The sequence below is a fragment of the Leptonotus elevatus genome, chromosome 10, assembly GCF_054856555.1.
Source record: "Leptonotus elevatus isolate MCC_2025b chromosome 10, RoL_Lele_1.0, whole genome shotgun sequence".
Classification (NCBI taxonomy): Eukaryota; Metazoa; Chordata; class Actinopteri; order Syngnathiformes; family Syngnathidae; genus Leptonotus; species Leptonotus elevatus.
This window is the reverse complement of record NC_141248.1, coordinates 25,282,783-25,297,802: the sequence shown is the minus strand read 5'-3', so window position 1 is coordinate 25,297,802 and position 15,020 is coordinate 25,282,783. Positions and strand designations below refer to the sequence as shown.

The following is a 15,020-nucleotide window of genomic DNA, read 5'->3' as shown; positions in this document are numbered from 1 at the left end:
TGTTTGTTTGAGGAGAATAGACTGGGCTCCATGGACAATATTAACATCTGTCAAGATTTGGGGCCATCACACAGAACAAGGAAATGTAGGGTGCATACTTTCCATGTAAATGATGGAGACGGAATATTTTGATTCGTGTTTTTTTAATTTGGTTTCACGTGCGATGATGACATCATCAGTTGTTTTAGCTGGTGTGCGTCCAGGCTGGTCAGATGTCGGCCAATCAGATGAGATTACCAGTGAAAACAAACATACACACATCACCTCCTGTCGCCACATATCACTCTCAGTGTGTGTGTGTGTGTATCTTTACATACACAAACAAACACAAAAATAGTGCCCCCCCCCCCACATTTCCACACTATATGCGCATATACAGACTCTTAAAGCAGTTCTCTGATCACCTCTAATAAATAGAGAATGAGAAAGAATGCAAGTTTGTTGTGTCTCGTGACCCCCCCTCAAGCAGGACGTCCCGTCCATGGCCTTCACCGCCGCCTGACCGCTTCCTTCAGCGGAAGAGAAAAGAAAGACGGGAGAGGAGGCGAAGCAGAGTCGGGGGAGTCAAAGGGGCCGAAGGAGTTGGCCAGCATGGGGGGGGGGGATAAGGTGATGATGTGGAGGGAAGCGAAGGGGTCAGGGGTCAGCACGCAATCAGCGGCACAGAACAATTGAAGAGAAAAAAAAACGGTGAACGAGTTCAGTGGCTGTCAACACGGGCAAAACATTCTGTCAGTTGACCATAAACACATAAAAAAAAAAAAAACGTTGATGTGGAAAACACTAAATAAATTTAGGAGGTAAACGTTTCAAGGAATGTGACATCAATATAATGTAAAGTCATGTTGAAAACACATTTAAAGTCATGCAGCACAATCACTTTTAAGTTTAAGGGTTGAATACGTCTTTTCAGTTCTTTATTAGAACAACCAATCAATAGTGCCTTAAGAAAAGCTCAGCAACATAATGCTAACAAATAATGGAAAATGCCATTGACATGCTAAAGGTTAGCATCGGTAGCCGCAGTTTTAGAAACAACAGCTATTCAAAACAAAAAAGGCATGTCGTACGATTCTCCTTTGTTTACATCTGCATGACTGGACAGGTATTATGCTGCCCCCGGTGGCCAAGTCGGGCACACCAGAATGGAATCGAACTGAATTGTTGAATTATTTTACATTCTCTGTATTTATTTACATTATTACTCTGTTTTCCTCATTCCTCGGCATCTTATGTTTGTAGACAAATATGCAGAATATGTTGACATTTATCCTAATTACAAATGTGGCTAAAGCAGGAATGCGTCTTTTGCCACTTTTGACATTTTTGTGCGCGTTTGAGTGCTGCCGTCCGAGACCACAAACAACAAGTCCACAACAAGACCGTCTGAAAGCTGTAATTGTGCCTCTGCCGATGCAACAAACGTGTCGCTTGACGCCAAATTTAAACCGTCACCACACGGACGTCCGCCCAAAACCAGCAGCAGTGTCCTGCGGCCTCACGGAAAAGTTTGGGAATCATCCTCAGGTTGAGAAGAGACTCGTACGCAGGTGTCAGGTTTCCCCCAGACGGGGGAGGATCGCCCTGCTGCTCGAACCGGGATGCATTTGCATAGTGCCCCGCCTACCCGCTCTCCCATTGGCCGAGCCCGCCGGCATGCCGGTCCTCACTTCCAAACTTCCTCAGTGTGAGAAAAAGTTTCCAGTGGTGAGGATGATGATGAAGTGTGCGGCGGGACTTTGGGAGCAGCTGTCGGAGTGAGCAACGCCAGCGGGGATGAAAATGGGAATGATGATTTGCTCCTGGACCAAAAGTAAACCTGGAGAAAAAAACTTTTTTTTTCTTTTACAACTGGAAAAAATGATCTGATCCTCACTTCTACGCCGAGCTGGTGCTTGATGATTTGATCAGAAATTCACCTTTGAGCGAGCTGGAGTTATTCCTGAACCTAAACCTTTCCCCCAAAATACTTAGCTTCTTGTTTTGCGACTGGAAAAAATGATTTGAGAGTCCCTTTTATTGGATTGGATTTTTCTCTGGATGTCGATTAGTTGATGGACGTCATCATGCTTCTTCTCCTCCTCCTACCGTTTCTGAACGGGGCCCGGAGGGCCGGCTGCTCCGAGCCGTCGTCCATCACCATCCAGTACCGCGTCTGGGAGGAGCAACCTGCAGGAACCCGGGTGGGCCGGCTGGTGGACGACCTCTGGCGCATGGACCAGGTGGGTCCTCTGGAGAACTTCCAGGTCGTAGAGCACGGGCGGGCCCTTCCCTTTGCCATCAACGCCAGAGATGGCGAGATCTCCACCCAGGGCCGCTTGGACCGGGAGGTGCTGTGTCGCGGCGCAGACGAGTGTCAGGTGGCCTTCAGCGTCCTGTACAGGAAGAGCGGGGCGGTGCATTGCCTGCGGGTTCACGTGGAGGTCATGGACCTTAACGACCACAGTCCCAGCTTTGCCAGCCCCGTCCAAGAGGTGGAGATCTCTGAGACGGCCGGCTTACGGATGTGCATCCCCCTGGAATGCGCAGTGGATCCAGATGCGGGAGCCAATGGACTTCAAAACTACACCTTGTCCGTCAACCAGCATTTTGCACTAGATGTGACTTCCGCGCTGGGCGGAGCCAAGCAGGCGGAGCTGGTGGTGATCAAAGAACTGGATCGGGAAGTTCAAGAGTCCTTTGAGCTCACCCTGGTGGCATGGGACAAAGGGAACCCCCCAAGGTCTGGGAGTACTTTGATTCGTGTTAATATTCTGGACTCCAATGATAACAGTCCTACTTTTGAGGACAGTACCCCCTCGGTGGAGATACCCGAGGACACAGAACGTGGGACAACCATCATCCGTCTCAGGGCCACAGACCCCGACCAGGGCGCCAACGGGGAGGTGGAATACTCCTTGAGTAAGCACTCGCATCCAGATGTTCAGAGGCTCTTCTTTGTAGATCCACAGAGTGGCGCCGTAAGCATCAGAGCGCCTCTGGACTACGAGGCCCGGACCTCCCACGAAGTGGTGGTCCAGGCCCGTGATCGCGGACCAAACTCCATTCCCTCACACTGCAAGCTCCATGTCAAGCTTGTGGATGTCAATGACAACGCCCCGAGGATCCACATGACCTGGACTCATCCCAGCTCCCCGACTGCGATGGTGCTGGAGGGAGCGCCAGTAGACACCTTCCTCGCCTTGGTGATGGTATCCGATGCCGACGCAGGAGAAAACGGGAAAGTGACGGCCGTGATGCAACGCGGTTCCGGCCCCTTCCGTATTAAAAAGATCCACGGTGAAAATTACATGATCGTCACTGCGGGTGTCTTGGATCGAGAGAAGGTGATGGAATACAACATCACGCTGGTGGCGCAGGATTACGGAGATCCGCCGCTGTCCTGCGTGAAACACCTGCCTGTTCGAGTTCTGGATGAGAACGACAACGCGCCGGTGTTTTCCTCGGCCGTCTACAAAGCTTCATTCAAGGAGAACAACGTGGCGGGCTACAGCGCCCTCAAGGTCCAAGCGCACGACGCCGACTTGGAGCTCAGCGGCAGAGTCTCGTACCGCCTCTACAACTCCAGTGACCGAAAGACTCCGATCCAGCCTTTCTCCATCCACCCAACCAGCGGCATCGTCAACGTCCTTCAGCCTCTGGACTATGAGGAGTACCGCTCGTATCTATTCCTGGTGGAGGCTGTGGACCAGGGCCACCCGCCTCTTCGGACCACCGCCACGGTGCAGATTGACATCCGGGATGTGAACGACAACTACCCGGTCATCAAGGAGCCACAACCCAAACAGGGCGTGGCTCAGCTCAGTGTTGCCATCAACGCGGACCGCGGGGAGATTGTGGCGGAGCTGGGTCCCGACGGCGAGGAAGGATCGGCCGCTTTGCCAACCGGGCACGCGGTCCGAGAGGGATTCGACGGATTTCTTGCCTCCACCATCAAAGCTGAAGATTCCGACTCGGGATTAAACGGACGGCTCCGATACGACATCGCCGGCGGGAATCCCCACGGCCTCTTCTGGTTGGACCAGGCCACGGGCCAGCTGTTTGTCAACACCACCAACGCCACCCAGCTCATCGGGAAAACAGTGAAGGTGGACATTTCTGTCTCTGACATGGGGACCCCCAGCCTCGCCACCAAGGCCACGCTGGAGGTGACTTTCATCAATCTCAAGGACCACTTGAAGAACTCCTCCACTGGGGACCGGGGGCGGCTCAGCTTCGCCATGATGCTGGCTATCTGCTTGGGGGCGACGTGCCTTCTGCTGCTCCTCGCCATCGCTTCGGTCACCACCTTTTGCAGACCCGACAAAAGGGACTACCGGGCCTACAACTGCAGGCAGGCCGAGTCCACGTACACTCGACACCCGCGCCGCCCGCAGAAGCACATCAGGAAGTCGGACATCCAGCTGATTCCCGTCATGAGGGACCGCAAAGAGGAGACCCCGCTGGCCGAGAGTGAGAAGACGGCGCTCACGGCATCACATGACGAACGCACGGAGAAACTCTTTGAGTTGACGCCGCTGATGATGAACTCGAGCTTCCGTTCTCAAACGCACCTGGAGGGCGACTTCCCTCATGGAAAAACTCTACGCAAACCTGGAAACATCCAACTGGCCGCCGCTTTGCCTCTGACGCCGGCGACTTCCTATCGTACGCTTCGTAAGGCCAGAAACCCGTCGTCGGCGTCGTCTTCAGGGTCCCGTTGCAGCACGCTGAAGCGGGACGCGGCGGACGCGGCGGCGTCGTCACCACAGGCCACGCTCAGGAGGCCCAAGACGTCGGAGGGTCGGACGTCCAGCGACGCGGAACAGCGACAGATGCTCCGGAATCTGGTGCGACTGTCCATGGCGGCCTTCGCCGACTCTATCGAGCTCTCATCCGCCTCCCCGGAAGTCCAGGTGAGTGCTCGAGCCTCTGTTGGGATTGTCCTATAAAGTCAAGACTTTGAGCAGGGGTGCCCAAGTCCGGTTCTCGAGAGCCCCAATCCAGCCTGTTTATCATGTCTCTCTCCACCAACATGTGATTCATGATGAGGATCCTTAACAGGCTTCTGCAAAACTTGCTGATGATGGATTCAGCCGTGTTGGAGGAGGGAGACATCGAAAATAGGCTGTCTTTTCAGGACCGGGCTTGGGCACCTTTGACTTAGAGTATGTCACATACCTTCCTCACATCACAGAGTTGAGGAATCACTCACCTGGAAGGTGAACAAGCTCATCTCCACCTGTAGCTAAAGCTAAAGTGTTTCAGGGTTTCTGGACTGGATTCCCCAACCCGGGTCATATGACATGACATGACTTACACGCAGGAAATCATACCTGGAAGTGCAGACAAGTTGGTTGCCTAACATGCTAATGCTAATGCTAATGCTAATGATGCTTTACCCACTTGTTTTGTGCGCTGTGATGAAAACGAGTTTTTGCCGTACATCCTCATGTGGAATGACGCGATTTCCATACATCCACGTGACTTCCATTCGTCACGTGACTTCTATCTTCGTTCCAATTGGATGTGAGCAAAGCTCCAATTTCCATAAATCTCATCACGTCTTTTTAATGGCCGTCTTATATCCGCTGTCTCGCTTTGGTTGCTGCTCGAATTGTGCTCGCCCGCCGTGGCCAACGTGCGATCGCTTAGGATTCAACATGTGCTTACAGTTAGCGTGTCGCTAATTAACTTGCACCCCCACATTTGCTTCCCTCTCCTGCCCTCCCCCGCAGGCTTTGAAATTAATCTGAAGTGAAGGCCATTAGAGAATTGGGAGTAACACGCACGCGCGCGCGCACACCCACCCACACACACACACACACACACACACACACACACACACACACACACACACACACACACACACACACAGCAGTGTCTGAGTAAGTCATCAAACAGGAGCTGGAAAAAAAAGTCATGAGGGTGCGCGTGTGCGCGCGCATGTGTGTGTGCTAAGTGAGTGATGGCGATGGCCAGGAAGAAAGCAGAAAGTGTATTCGTGCGCTGGCGTGTCGTTCGTCAGCGTCATCTGCCGCCGCCGCAGACGCGCCTTTCAACTCCAGATCGCATTTCAATGCACGCGCGTGCGTGCGTAAGGCGACACCATCGCGAGGCAAAATGTCACTTTTGCCGCAAAGACAAAGAGTGAAAAACTTTCGGGCCATCAGGCGTGTCCACATGAAAAAACACCTTTGAAAAGTTTGTTTTGGAGTGGAAGTCAACCGTAAACATTTCTCGTGACATTCTGATGAATATTACATTTGTGAGTTATGAAGCGAAATCAGGTATTTTTTATCTTTTTTTATCCATTTCAAGCGTAAAAACGTTTTCGCAAATTTCGGGCCCTTTTTGGAATTCAGTTTTATTTTCGCATTTCTTGAACATTTGAATAAAAACGTGTGGATGGAAAAGGACGAGGTGAGCGTTTCTACCCAGCATGCATCACTCCTCACCCGCCCTCGCGGCCCATTTGGCACCAGAACCGCTTCGGACGGCGTCGGCCTCCTCCCTCCGACTTGCGGAGGAAGTGGCCTGCTACGCACGCACGCACTTCAGCGTCCATCCTGGAAGGAAGGCGGCCACAAAAGAAGAATAGACTCACTTCCTGCACAACACGCACGCAAAAGCACACAAAGTCATACATTCGTCTACGCGCGCACGCACACGTTGACGGATTAACCTTCGCTCATTTGTGTGTGTGTTTCTTTTATGGGAGAAGCAGCTGCTGATGTCCGTCACACACGCACACGCACACGCACACACACACACACACTTGTTGTGACGTCCGTCTCGACTTGCACACTTCACACGACTTCCACGTCATGCCTCTCGTGTCACGTGACATGGCGAACGTCATATGTCACTTCTAATTTGCATACGTGTCATGACTCCCACGCCATCCGCATGTCACATGACTGACGCGGTAACATAATCGACTTCCATCAGTCTCTTGCAAAGTCGCGACAGGAAGCAATTTTGTTGTCGTTGAAGTCACATGTCGTCCATGTGACATTTTTGAACACAATAGCCACAACAAAAGTGACGACACCCCAACAGGGCTGGACCGGCCATCCGGCACGCAGGGAAGATGCCCGATGGGCCGGCCTCTTTTGGAGCTCTTGTCATGATTATTTTCCTACATTTTACCAAAACGAAACAAAAATATCTTCGTCAACACACATTTTTCACCGGATGAAAATTTGATGAGACGAGACTCGACTCTAACCCTCATTGATAAACAATAGCTGGTAGTAAATCGGTATGCATTTTCCTCGACAAAAGACAATTAGACGAACATGTACTTCATTTAATAAAAACGAAGTTCTACGGACGAAAATGTGGATTTTGTGACATATAGTGACCCCCCCCCAGCCCCCCCCCCCTTTTATAATCTCCAGCTAGCAACACGTGGGACAGACAGGAGGTGGATTCGCGGTGAAAAAAAGAAAAGTCAATTATAGTTATAACGTAACTTTATGTATAATGTTAATCCAACTGCTAACTAAAGATGGCTAATTTACTAGCTCGTAGCATAAAGCTAGCCACTTTGTGTGTCAAGTTGTTTTTCATCAAATGGATGAGAGAAAATTTGATGTGAAATAGTTTGAGATCCAAAATGTTCAACATGATCTGCTGACATAAAAAAAGGATTGTCGTGACAAAAACTATACTAAAATGTTGACAGTTTTTCTTGATTAAAACAAGATGAATAGAATGATTTTTTTGTACTAAAATGCGAGATTTATAGTTTATAGATGAGCAAGCGGGATTGAAACGGGGCTAAAACTGAGAGTGAATTCAAAAATGGCCGATCAAATTAACAGGACGGACCAGCGGCCACTAATCCATTTCGAATATAGATAGCAAATTGAAACATCATCAATTAACATGAAAATGCAGATTTTTCTTGGGTGCCGGTTCGGCCTTGCAGCCCAAAAGTCAAACTGCCCAAAATGTCAATATTTAATAAATATGAAATAATAAAACATAATTTTCCAGCACTTTCTTAAGTTTCTTGGAGTGGACGCAGGTTGAATCTTCTTGCACTCCTCACAGATCTTTCGCATTATTGAGCCTTTTGTTTGAGGATGCCTCCCTCCCTCCCTCCCTCCGAAATGTTCAATAGGGTTTGGGTCTGGAAACCTCCCTCAGCCTCTTTAGCAAGGCAAAGGTCATCTCGAAGACGCATTTTTCCCGAAGAAAATCCTGTTCAAGTGGACAGTCCGAGACTTCACGTGACCGAGACGTGTCACCCGACGGACGTCATGATGTCACATGACTTCCGCTTGTCACGTGACGGTCAGCAGTCAGTAGTACACGCCCACCTGACTGCTCTCATTTGCATGTTGATGGACTTTTGCTGTTGTGGTTTGTGTCGCCGTGCAGCAGATTTCTCAGCTGCTGTCGCTCCTGCGTCAAGGTCAGCTGCAGCCTCGGACCAACTTCCGCGGGAACAAATATTCTCAGCGAGCCGCCGGAAGGTCAGTCTGCATCCTCTCGCAGCTTCTTCCTCTTCTTTGGCCGACAAAAAAAAGTACATCAAGCTGGCATTTTCACAATCAAACATCAACTTTTGGGAGTGTGTTCCTAATATTTTGACTGTCAGGCGATTACAATTTTTCATCTTAATTCATCACATGACTTCAATGGCTAACTTACGATCACAACATTTACATCTGTTCCAAATGTACAATAAAATATTTTATTATATTAGTTTTCATACTCTTGTTAACATAAGTGGAAAAAAATATTAAACTAATAGAAATATGGCTGCATCTTTTTTTAAATTAAAAAGATGTACTGTACTGTAAAAAAAACGAGTGTGATATTGATTTGTGTTGCTCATTCATTCTGCCACTAGATGGCATAATTGCATTTGTAAGACATTGGTGACAGCTCAGTGCATTTTTCTTTTTTATTATTAAATTTTTTTTCTGGAGAGCTCAGTATTGTTCATTCTGTAATTTTACAGATTTGACATGTCATCATCATTGTTCTTTTTTATTTTTATTTTTTTTTTCATATTTCTAATCTTTAACGTTAAATCATTTTATAATTGTAAAATACAACTTGACCCTAGTATCCACAAATAAATGCATTATTATTTGCGTTAAAAAAATGGTGGCATTAAAGGAACTTTAACACGCTACTCAAAATTTTAGGAACGGCTCTTGATAAAAATTGGGAGCTTAATGGAGACCTGTAATTGTATGTGCGCGCGCGTGTGTGCGTGCATGTGTGAGATTTATTTACACCACAAATAAATGCAACAGAAAAACACAAAGTCAAAAACATGAGCAGGAAGTGAGTCATCACCTCACACGCGAATTTGAGCAAAAACTGGACACGACCGAATTTTGACTGATGTTTTTTTTCTCCGCGCATACGTGCGTGCGTGCGCGCAGGTACGCGGGTCAGGACTGCGGCGACTGGCAGAGTACCAAGGACAGCGGGCACGGCGAGAGCGAGGCCGGCGACATGGACTGGGAAACGGGCAGGGACTCGCCCGTCGACCCCCAACTTGAGGAGGGACTGCACAACCTGCTCATCCAATCTGGTACACACACACACACATGTTGGGTTTACATTTCTAGTGGGGACATCTCATTGACATGATGCATTTCTTAGCCCCTCCCCTTAACCCCGAGCATGAAAAATGATTGCCTACCCCCATTCCTGACCCTCACCTCAACCATAACCCAATTCAAACCTGAACTCTAAAACCAAGTCTTGGCCCTTAAAAAGAGGTCTGAACTTGTGGGGACCAGCAAAATGTTTCAAGTTGGTCCCCACAATGGTAGCTAAACCTGGAAAAACACTTGTGTATGGGCCCCACAATGTAGCAAAGACAAAAGCACATGAAGAGCGATTCTTCTTTCTTCGTTGCGGTATACTAACTCACAACTTGCACTAAAAGCTTGTCGAACTCATTTTGACATCATCATGCAACTTTGCAATATTTTTCTTGTTGACATTTCAAGTGTGTTTGTGGGTCAGTGTGACGCACACATGCGTGTGTGCGTGCGTGTGTGTGTGTCTGCCCGCTATTGTGATGGTCTGAGGCCCCTTAAGGAGGGAATTACCACTAAAACTTGCACCCCCCGTCTGGACAAACGTTGTGTGCGTGTGTGTGTAAAACACACACCTGTGACACATTCAGTGCGTGCGTGCGCACACGTGCGGAACCTTTGATTCCGCCGCCAACATTCCGATGCTCTTTTTTCTTTTTGGGCCCTTGGATTTCTTTCTTTTGCTTCCTGCGGGGTGGAGATTTGGTTACACTTGCAGAGGAGGAGAAATGAAGGAATGCAAAATCCATCCTTCTGAATGAACTCGAAGAAAATCAAGGCAACACACACGCCACTAAAAATATGAGGAAAAAAAATAAGGAAGAAACCGAAAGCAAAGTCATGAACCGAGAAAAGAACCAAATCAATTCTAAAACAAGTCCAACACGTATGTCGATAAATTAAATAAGTAAATAAAATGGCGGAATGACTTGAATGTCAAGCAATAACCAAGTCAAGAAACGAGTTGGTCAGAAAACACACAAAAAACAACATAAAAAAAAAAGTCAATGACTGGTCACCAGCCAATGCAAAACGATGGAGTGGTCGCCAGTCGATCACTTTAAGATAAACAATCACTGACATTTTCAAGAACGTTTGCATTCACATGCTGTATTTGGGCAAATAAAACGGCCAGATTTAAACCCGGAACTTGTGGGCTGCGAGACAAACGCGTCAACCGCATGCGCCGGCGTACTTTTTCTTTGTTTGTTTGTTTTTGTTCCCGGCTGAAACTTTAAAAGGTTTTCAAGAGGATTTAAATGTCTTAAACAAAGACAGGAAAGAGAGCTCAACCGAGTGGGCGCCACATCCCAAACCACTGCTTGTGTGTGTGCGTGTGTGCGTGTGCGTGCGTGTGCGTGCGCGCGCGCACTAATGGCTTGCACGTGTTTGTGGCGAAACAAAGAAGGCAACTTGAGTGACATTGTTTGACTTCATTTTTCAAAACGACACCTGAGGCGGCTTCCGTTGTTCAACTCTTTGAAATTGGAAAGTTTGTATTTGTTGTCAATGTGCCATTTGGTCGTCATTCAAGACTTCAAACATGCTTTTAACACCTGATTTGAATTGGGGAAACTTACGTTAAAAACTAAATACAGACACATATGGTAATAACAGGACACTAAAACAACAAGAACAGGACAGAAGAACAGAAGAGCCGAGGTCCAAACGAGCACAAGAAACAAGTGACAACAGTACTGAAAAAGGGGAACAGGGACAACAGCATGAAATAGAAAGAGGGTGAGAAAAAGAACAGGACAGGAAAGAAAGAACTTGAGCAGGAACAGGGAAAAAAGAAAAGAAAACAAAGACAGACCTAGACAGAATTTGAACAAGAACTGAATGAGAATAAGGCAAAAGAAGTATAAGAATAAAATTTAAAATTACATTTGAAAACCCCCACAAACACGTTTAGGGCAGGACAAGAGCAGAAAGAACAGGACAGGCATGGATGGAACAACTATTAAAGAAGACCCAAGCACAGGACAGAATGAGGATAAGGACAGGGGCAGGAACACAGAGGCAAGTCCAGTCAGTATAAGAACGAGAACAGGATGGAAACGGGACAGATCTAGAACACTGCCCTGTCAGACAGACAGAACAGGACTGGCAGGAACAAGAACAACTATGAAAGGGCTGAATTAATGACTGAGCAAGGATAGGACAGAAGAACAGGAACAAGGAAAGTGAAGAGAACCAATACGAAAACAAGAACAGGACAGGCAGGATCAATACAAGAACTGAATGAAAACAGGAACAGGACAGGGGTGAGGACAGAACAACATAAACAGTGAGGATTAGATCAAGAACTGAAAAAAGATCACGACAAGCCAAGTCCAGACCAAAACAAACATTTTCCATTCATTGACTTCCTCGTGTGAGAAAAAGATGTCGCCATGGCAACAACTCAAAAGCCACCAATCACGACGCGTGTTCTTTCAGATGACGTCAGCGACCCGTCGTGGATGGCGCGGCTGTCCGTCACCCTGTCGGGAGATTACCACGACAACGTCTTCGTGCCCAACCTGCCGCCGTCGTCCGACAGCGAGCTGATGCCTCGGCGCGCTTTGGACTCCTCGTCCTCCTTCTCCACTTTCGGTAGCAGCACGCAAACTTTTGGGATCCCATTGTCGTGATTGGTCAAAACCAAAAAGATGGGTCGCCCAATCAGCTCCGAGTATTGTACTGAATGTCCCGCCTTTCCCGAGCGTCCCACCTCCAGCGCGCCAATCACTCACAATGTCAATCTGCCTCGGGCCAGGTTACCAGTTTGATGCAGAATACAAAAAGTCACAATCCACAAAAAACACACACGTGGTCAGCCATTTTGATTCGAAGCAGCCATTTGATGGCTATTTTGACCATATTGCAAAAAGAAAACAAAACCACATCACGTTTAGCTTAGCAGCATGACATTTGGTTAGCATATCAATCAGCCGGGACCAGATCCACAAAAAGTCTCCAGAACAAACAGTAAGTCTGCCATTTTGGATGAAAGCAGCCATTTTAGGGCCGATTTCCGAGCAATGTTGCGCCTGGAGTTTCTTTTGAACATGCAGCCCCCAAAGTCAGGTTTACGCAGCATCATGAACATTGGTAGCCATGACAGAAGATATGTCTGAAAAAAAGGCAGGATTTCCGCCATCTTGGTCATTTAAGAGTCTTGCGTCCATTTTCGTGATCTTGTATACTTCATGGCTGCCAATAATCAAGGCCAGAAATGATGACAAGAACACCTCACATGAATACGTTTTCTGAAAATTCTCCTCACACACACTGTCGTTACCTCTCTCAGGGAAAACCCCAGACAAGGACGGCCCCCTGGGCGGGGCCTTGCTCTCGGAGGTCAGCACGCTCTTCGAGATGCTGATGACGCAGAAAGCCGACGCCCACCCGGGCCCTCGAGCCGACGTCCTGTACCGGCTGTCTTCGGCGTATCGCCGCTCGTTGGAAGCCGAGCCCGCCGCGCCCGCCGCGCCCGCTGCGCCCGCTACCGGCAGCCCGACCAGGGGCCCGCCGGCCCCGCAGCCTGGACGCTTTTAAAACACTGGAAAGTCAAGCGTCATCTCGTGTTTGTTCTTTCATTTAGTTGCGGGCCACAAACAAAAAGTCCACGCGAGGAGCAAATAAGGACAATTTAGTTGTAAAAAACATGAAAAGTTGCATTATGACGCGTTGGAGTGTTTTAATGTGGATCGCACTGACAAATTTCAACCGAGCCCAATTTTGTTTTGTGTCAACACTGAATCCAATTTGAACATTTGGCTGACGAAGACTTTGTCATTGAGGCCAAGCAGACAAGTTGTCCCGAGAAGGCCGCGGCGTGGAAACAATGAAGAAGGGAAACAGGAAGTGTGAGAAAGGAAGTAGCTTTAATGGCAAATGCGTGGACGGAGGCCAATGGCCGCCAGGCTGAGGTTTTCCTTTGAGGATGTCTCATGAAGTTGCGCGTGCGTGTATGTAAGGCTTCGTGTGCTGTACGCGTGCATCGTGGCCGACGTTCGCCTGCCGTCGACCGCATTGGAAGAGCAGACTTGAAAATGTTGCAAACTCTGGTTTGTGCGAGAAAAAGCACCCTGTACATAATTTGGCTTTCTTTTGGACACATTTTTGGATCTACTTTTCCAATAAACTGAAGCTGACGTTAAAACTTCGCGCGTATGCGTGAGTGTGTTAAAATGCAAGTTTGTTTGGTGTTCCCTCTGCTGGTCATTAGGCGCTGTTACAACCTACCGAACATGGAATCTCCTTTCGGATTCCAGATTTGACCAAGTCAACAACTACAGGCCTATTTAGTATTTGAATCATTTTTGTCTTTATGAAACAAAGACCCAAACAAATGATGCCAACAATCAGTTAGGATAGATGCTGACTAAATGACAATAAAGATAAATTAACAACAAGGACATGACAGTGGTTAAAAAAAAGACCCCCCCCCCCCCCCCAAAAAAAAAAAAAGCAGCAACAAAGTAAAAATGGGTGACAGTCAACAACAATGACAAAACAAACAAACAAAATAAGATGATTGAAAGAAATCCACAAGAAAAGATAAGAAAATAGGCGAATATAAAATAAGCAACAATGACCGTGATGGAGAGAGACTGGAAGCATCACAGAAAGGTATATAAAAAGCGTCTCGTCATGTTGAAAGCTCCGATGTATTGGGTTGCTTTATGGACAGCCTGAGTTTGGTTGTCACGGTAACGTAAGTCAAATATAATATAACAGCAACGTCTCTGCAAGTGGACAAATCCTCTCGTCTGTCGTGTTGAATAGCGCGTGTGGCAGATTTAGCATATTTAGCATATTTAGCATATTTAGCATATTTAGCACCCGCTGCACGTTTGTCTTGATGAGGAGGTGAAAGAGGTTCCCGCGCTGAGCTCCCGCCGACTCGGCCGTCGTACGTCATCCCGCTTTTCAACCGACGCTGACTCGGCTCGCGTCCTCTTCCACTTCGAAGGTTGTTTGAAAGCCAAAAGAAAGATTTAGAGAAAGATTTAGAGTGCAGACGAGCGAGCGAGTGAAAAAGAGCAAAACAAACACTTTGCTTCCCTGGCGGTGTGCGCGTGTGCGTGCGCGCGCGCGCGTGCGCGCGCGCGGCTAATGCGCTTTGCTATTAAATGTGCCACCCGCGACTCGGAATGTAATAAAAATCTGATTAAAAGCAGTCGGCTATTGAAGTTGAGAGTGCGCCGGCTCGCTCCCGGCGGAGGGTCGCAGGAATGCGGAAATGGGAGCCACGCAATAAAAGAGGGGCAACAACAGGTGTTTCATTTTGTGGCCGCCGTCGCGCGATGATGAAAGATCGCAAACATCAACCGGCAAAGAATGTTTGCATATAAAAATAAGGGCACAACGAAAGTAAAGTTGCGAGAACACAATTGATTTCAAGAGTTAAAGTAACTCGGTGAGAGTTCATCTATTCGAACTGCAACGACAGAAGGAAAAACATCCACGAGAGCA

At 47.9% G+C, this 15,020-nt stretch overlaps 1 protein-coding gene across 2 annotated transcripts; it reads left to right on the top strand.

The window, feature by feature from the left end:
• Positions 1 to 1,708: 1,708 nt before the first annotated feature.
• Positions 1,709 to 13,686, top strand: pcdh12 (protocadherin 12). Of its 2 annotated transcripts, none has more exons than XM_086088092.1 (5): positions 1,709 to 4,895; positions 8,374 to 8,465; positions 9,390 to 9,541; positions 11,997 to 12,152; positions 12,850 to 13,686. In XM_086088092.1, exons 1-5 carry the CDS (start codon positions 2,055 to 2,057, stop codon positions 13,095 to 13,097), a joined length of 3,489 nt encoding a protein of 1,162 aa, XP_085944218.1. In that variant the 5' UTR covers positions 1,709 to 2,054; the 3' UTR covers positions 13,098 to 13,686. The 2 variants fall into 2 exon arrangements, with proteins under 2 accessions (XP_085944218.1, XP_085944217.1); XM_086088091.1 differs by having other exon boundaries at positions 8,371 to 8,465.
• Positions 13,687 to 15,020: the final 1,334 nt, after the last annotated feature.

Coding starts and splice junctions, on each gene's coding strand:
- pcdh12 (XM_086088091.1), top strand. CDS start 2,055: ATGGACGTCATCATGCTTCTTCTCCTCCTCCTACCGTTTCTGAACGGG. Junction 9,542..11,996: donor CAACCTGCTCATCCAATCTG/GTACACACACAC, acceptor GTGTTCTTTCAG/ATGACGTCAGCGACCCGTCG. Junction 12,153..12,849: donor GTCCTCCTTCTCCACTTTCG/GTAGCAGCACGC, acceptor TACCTCTCTCAG/GGAAAACCCCAGACAAGGAC.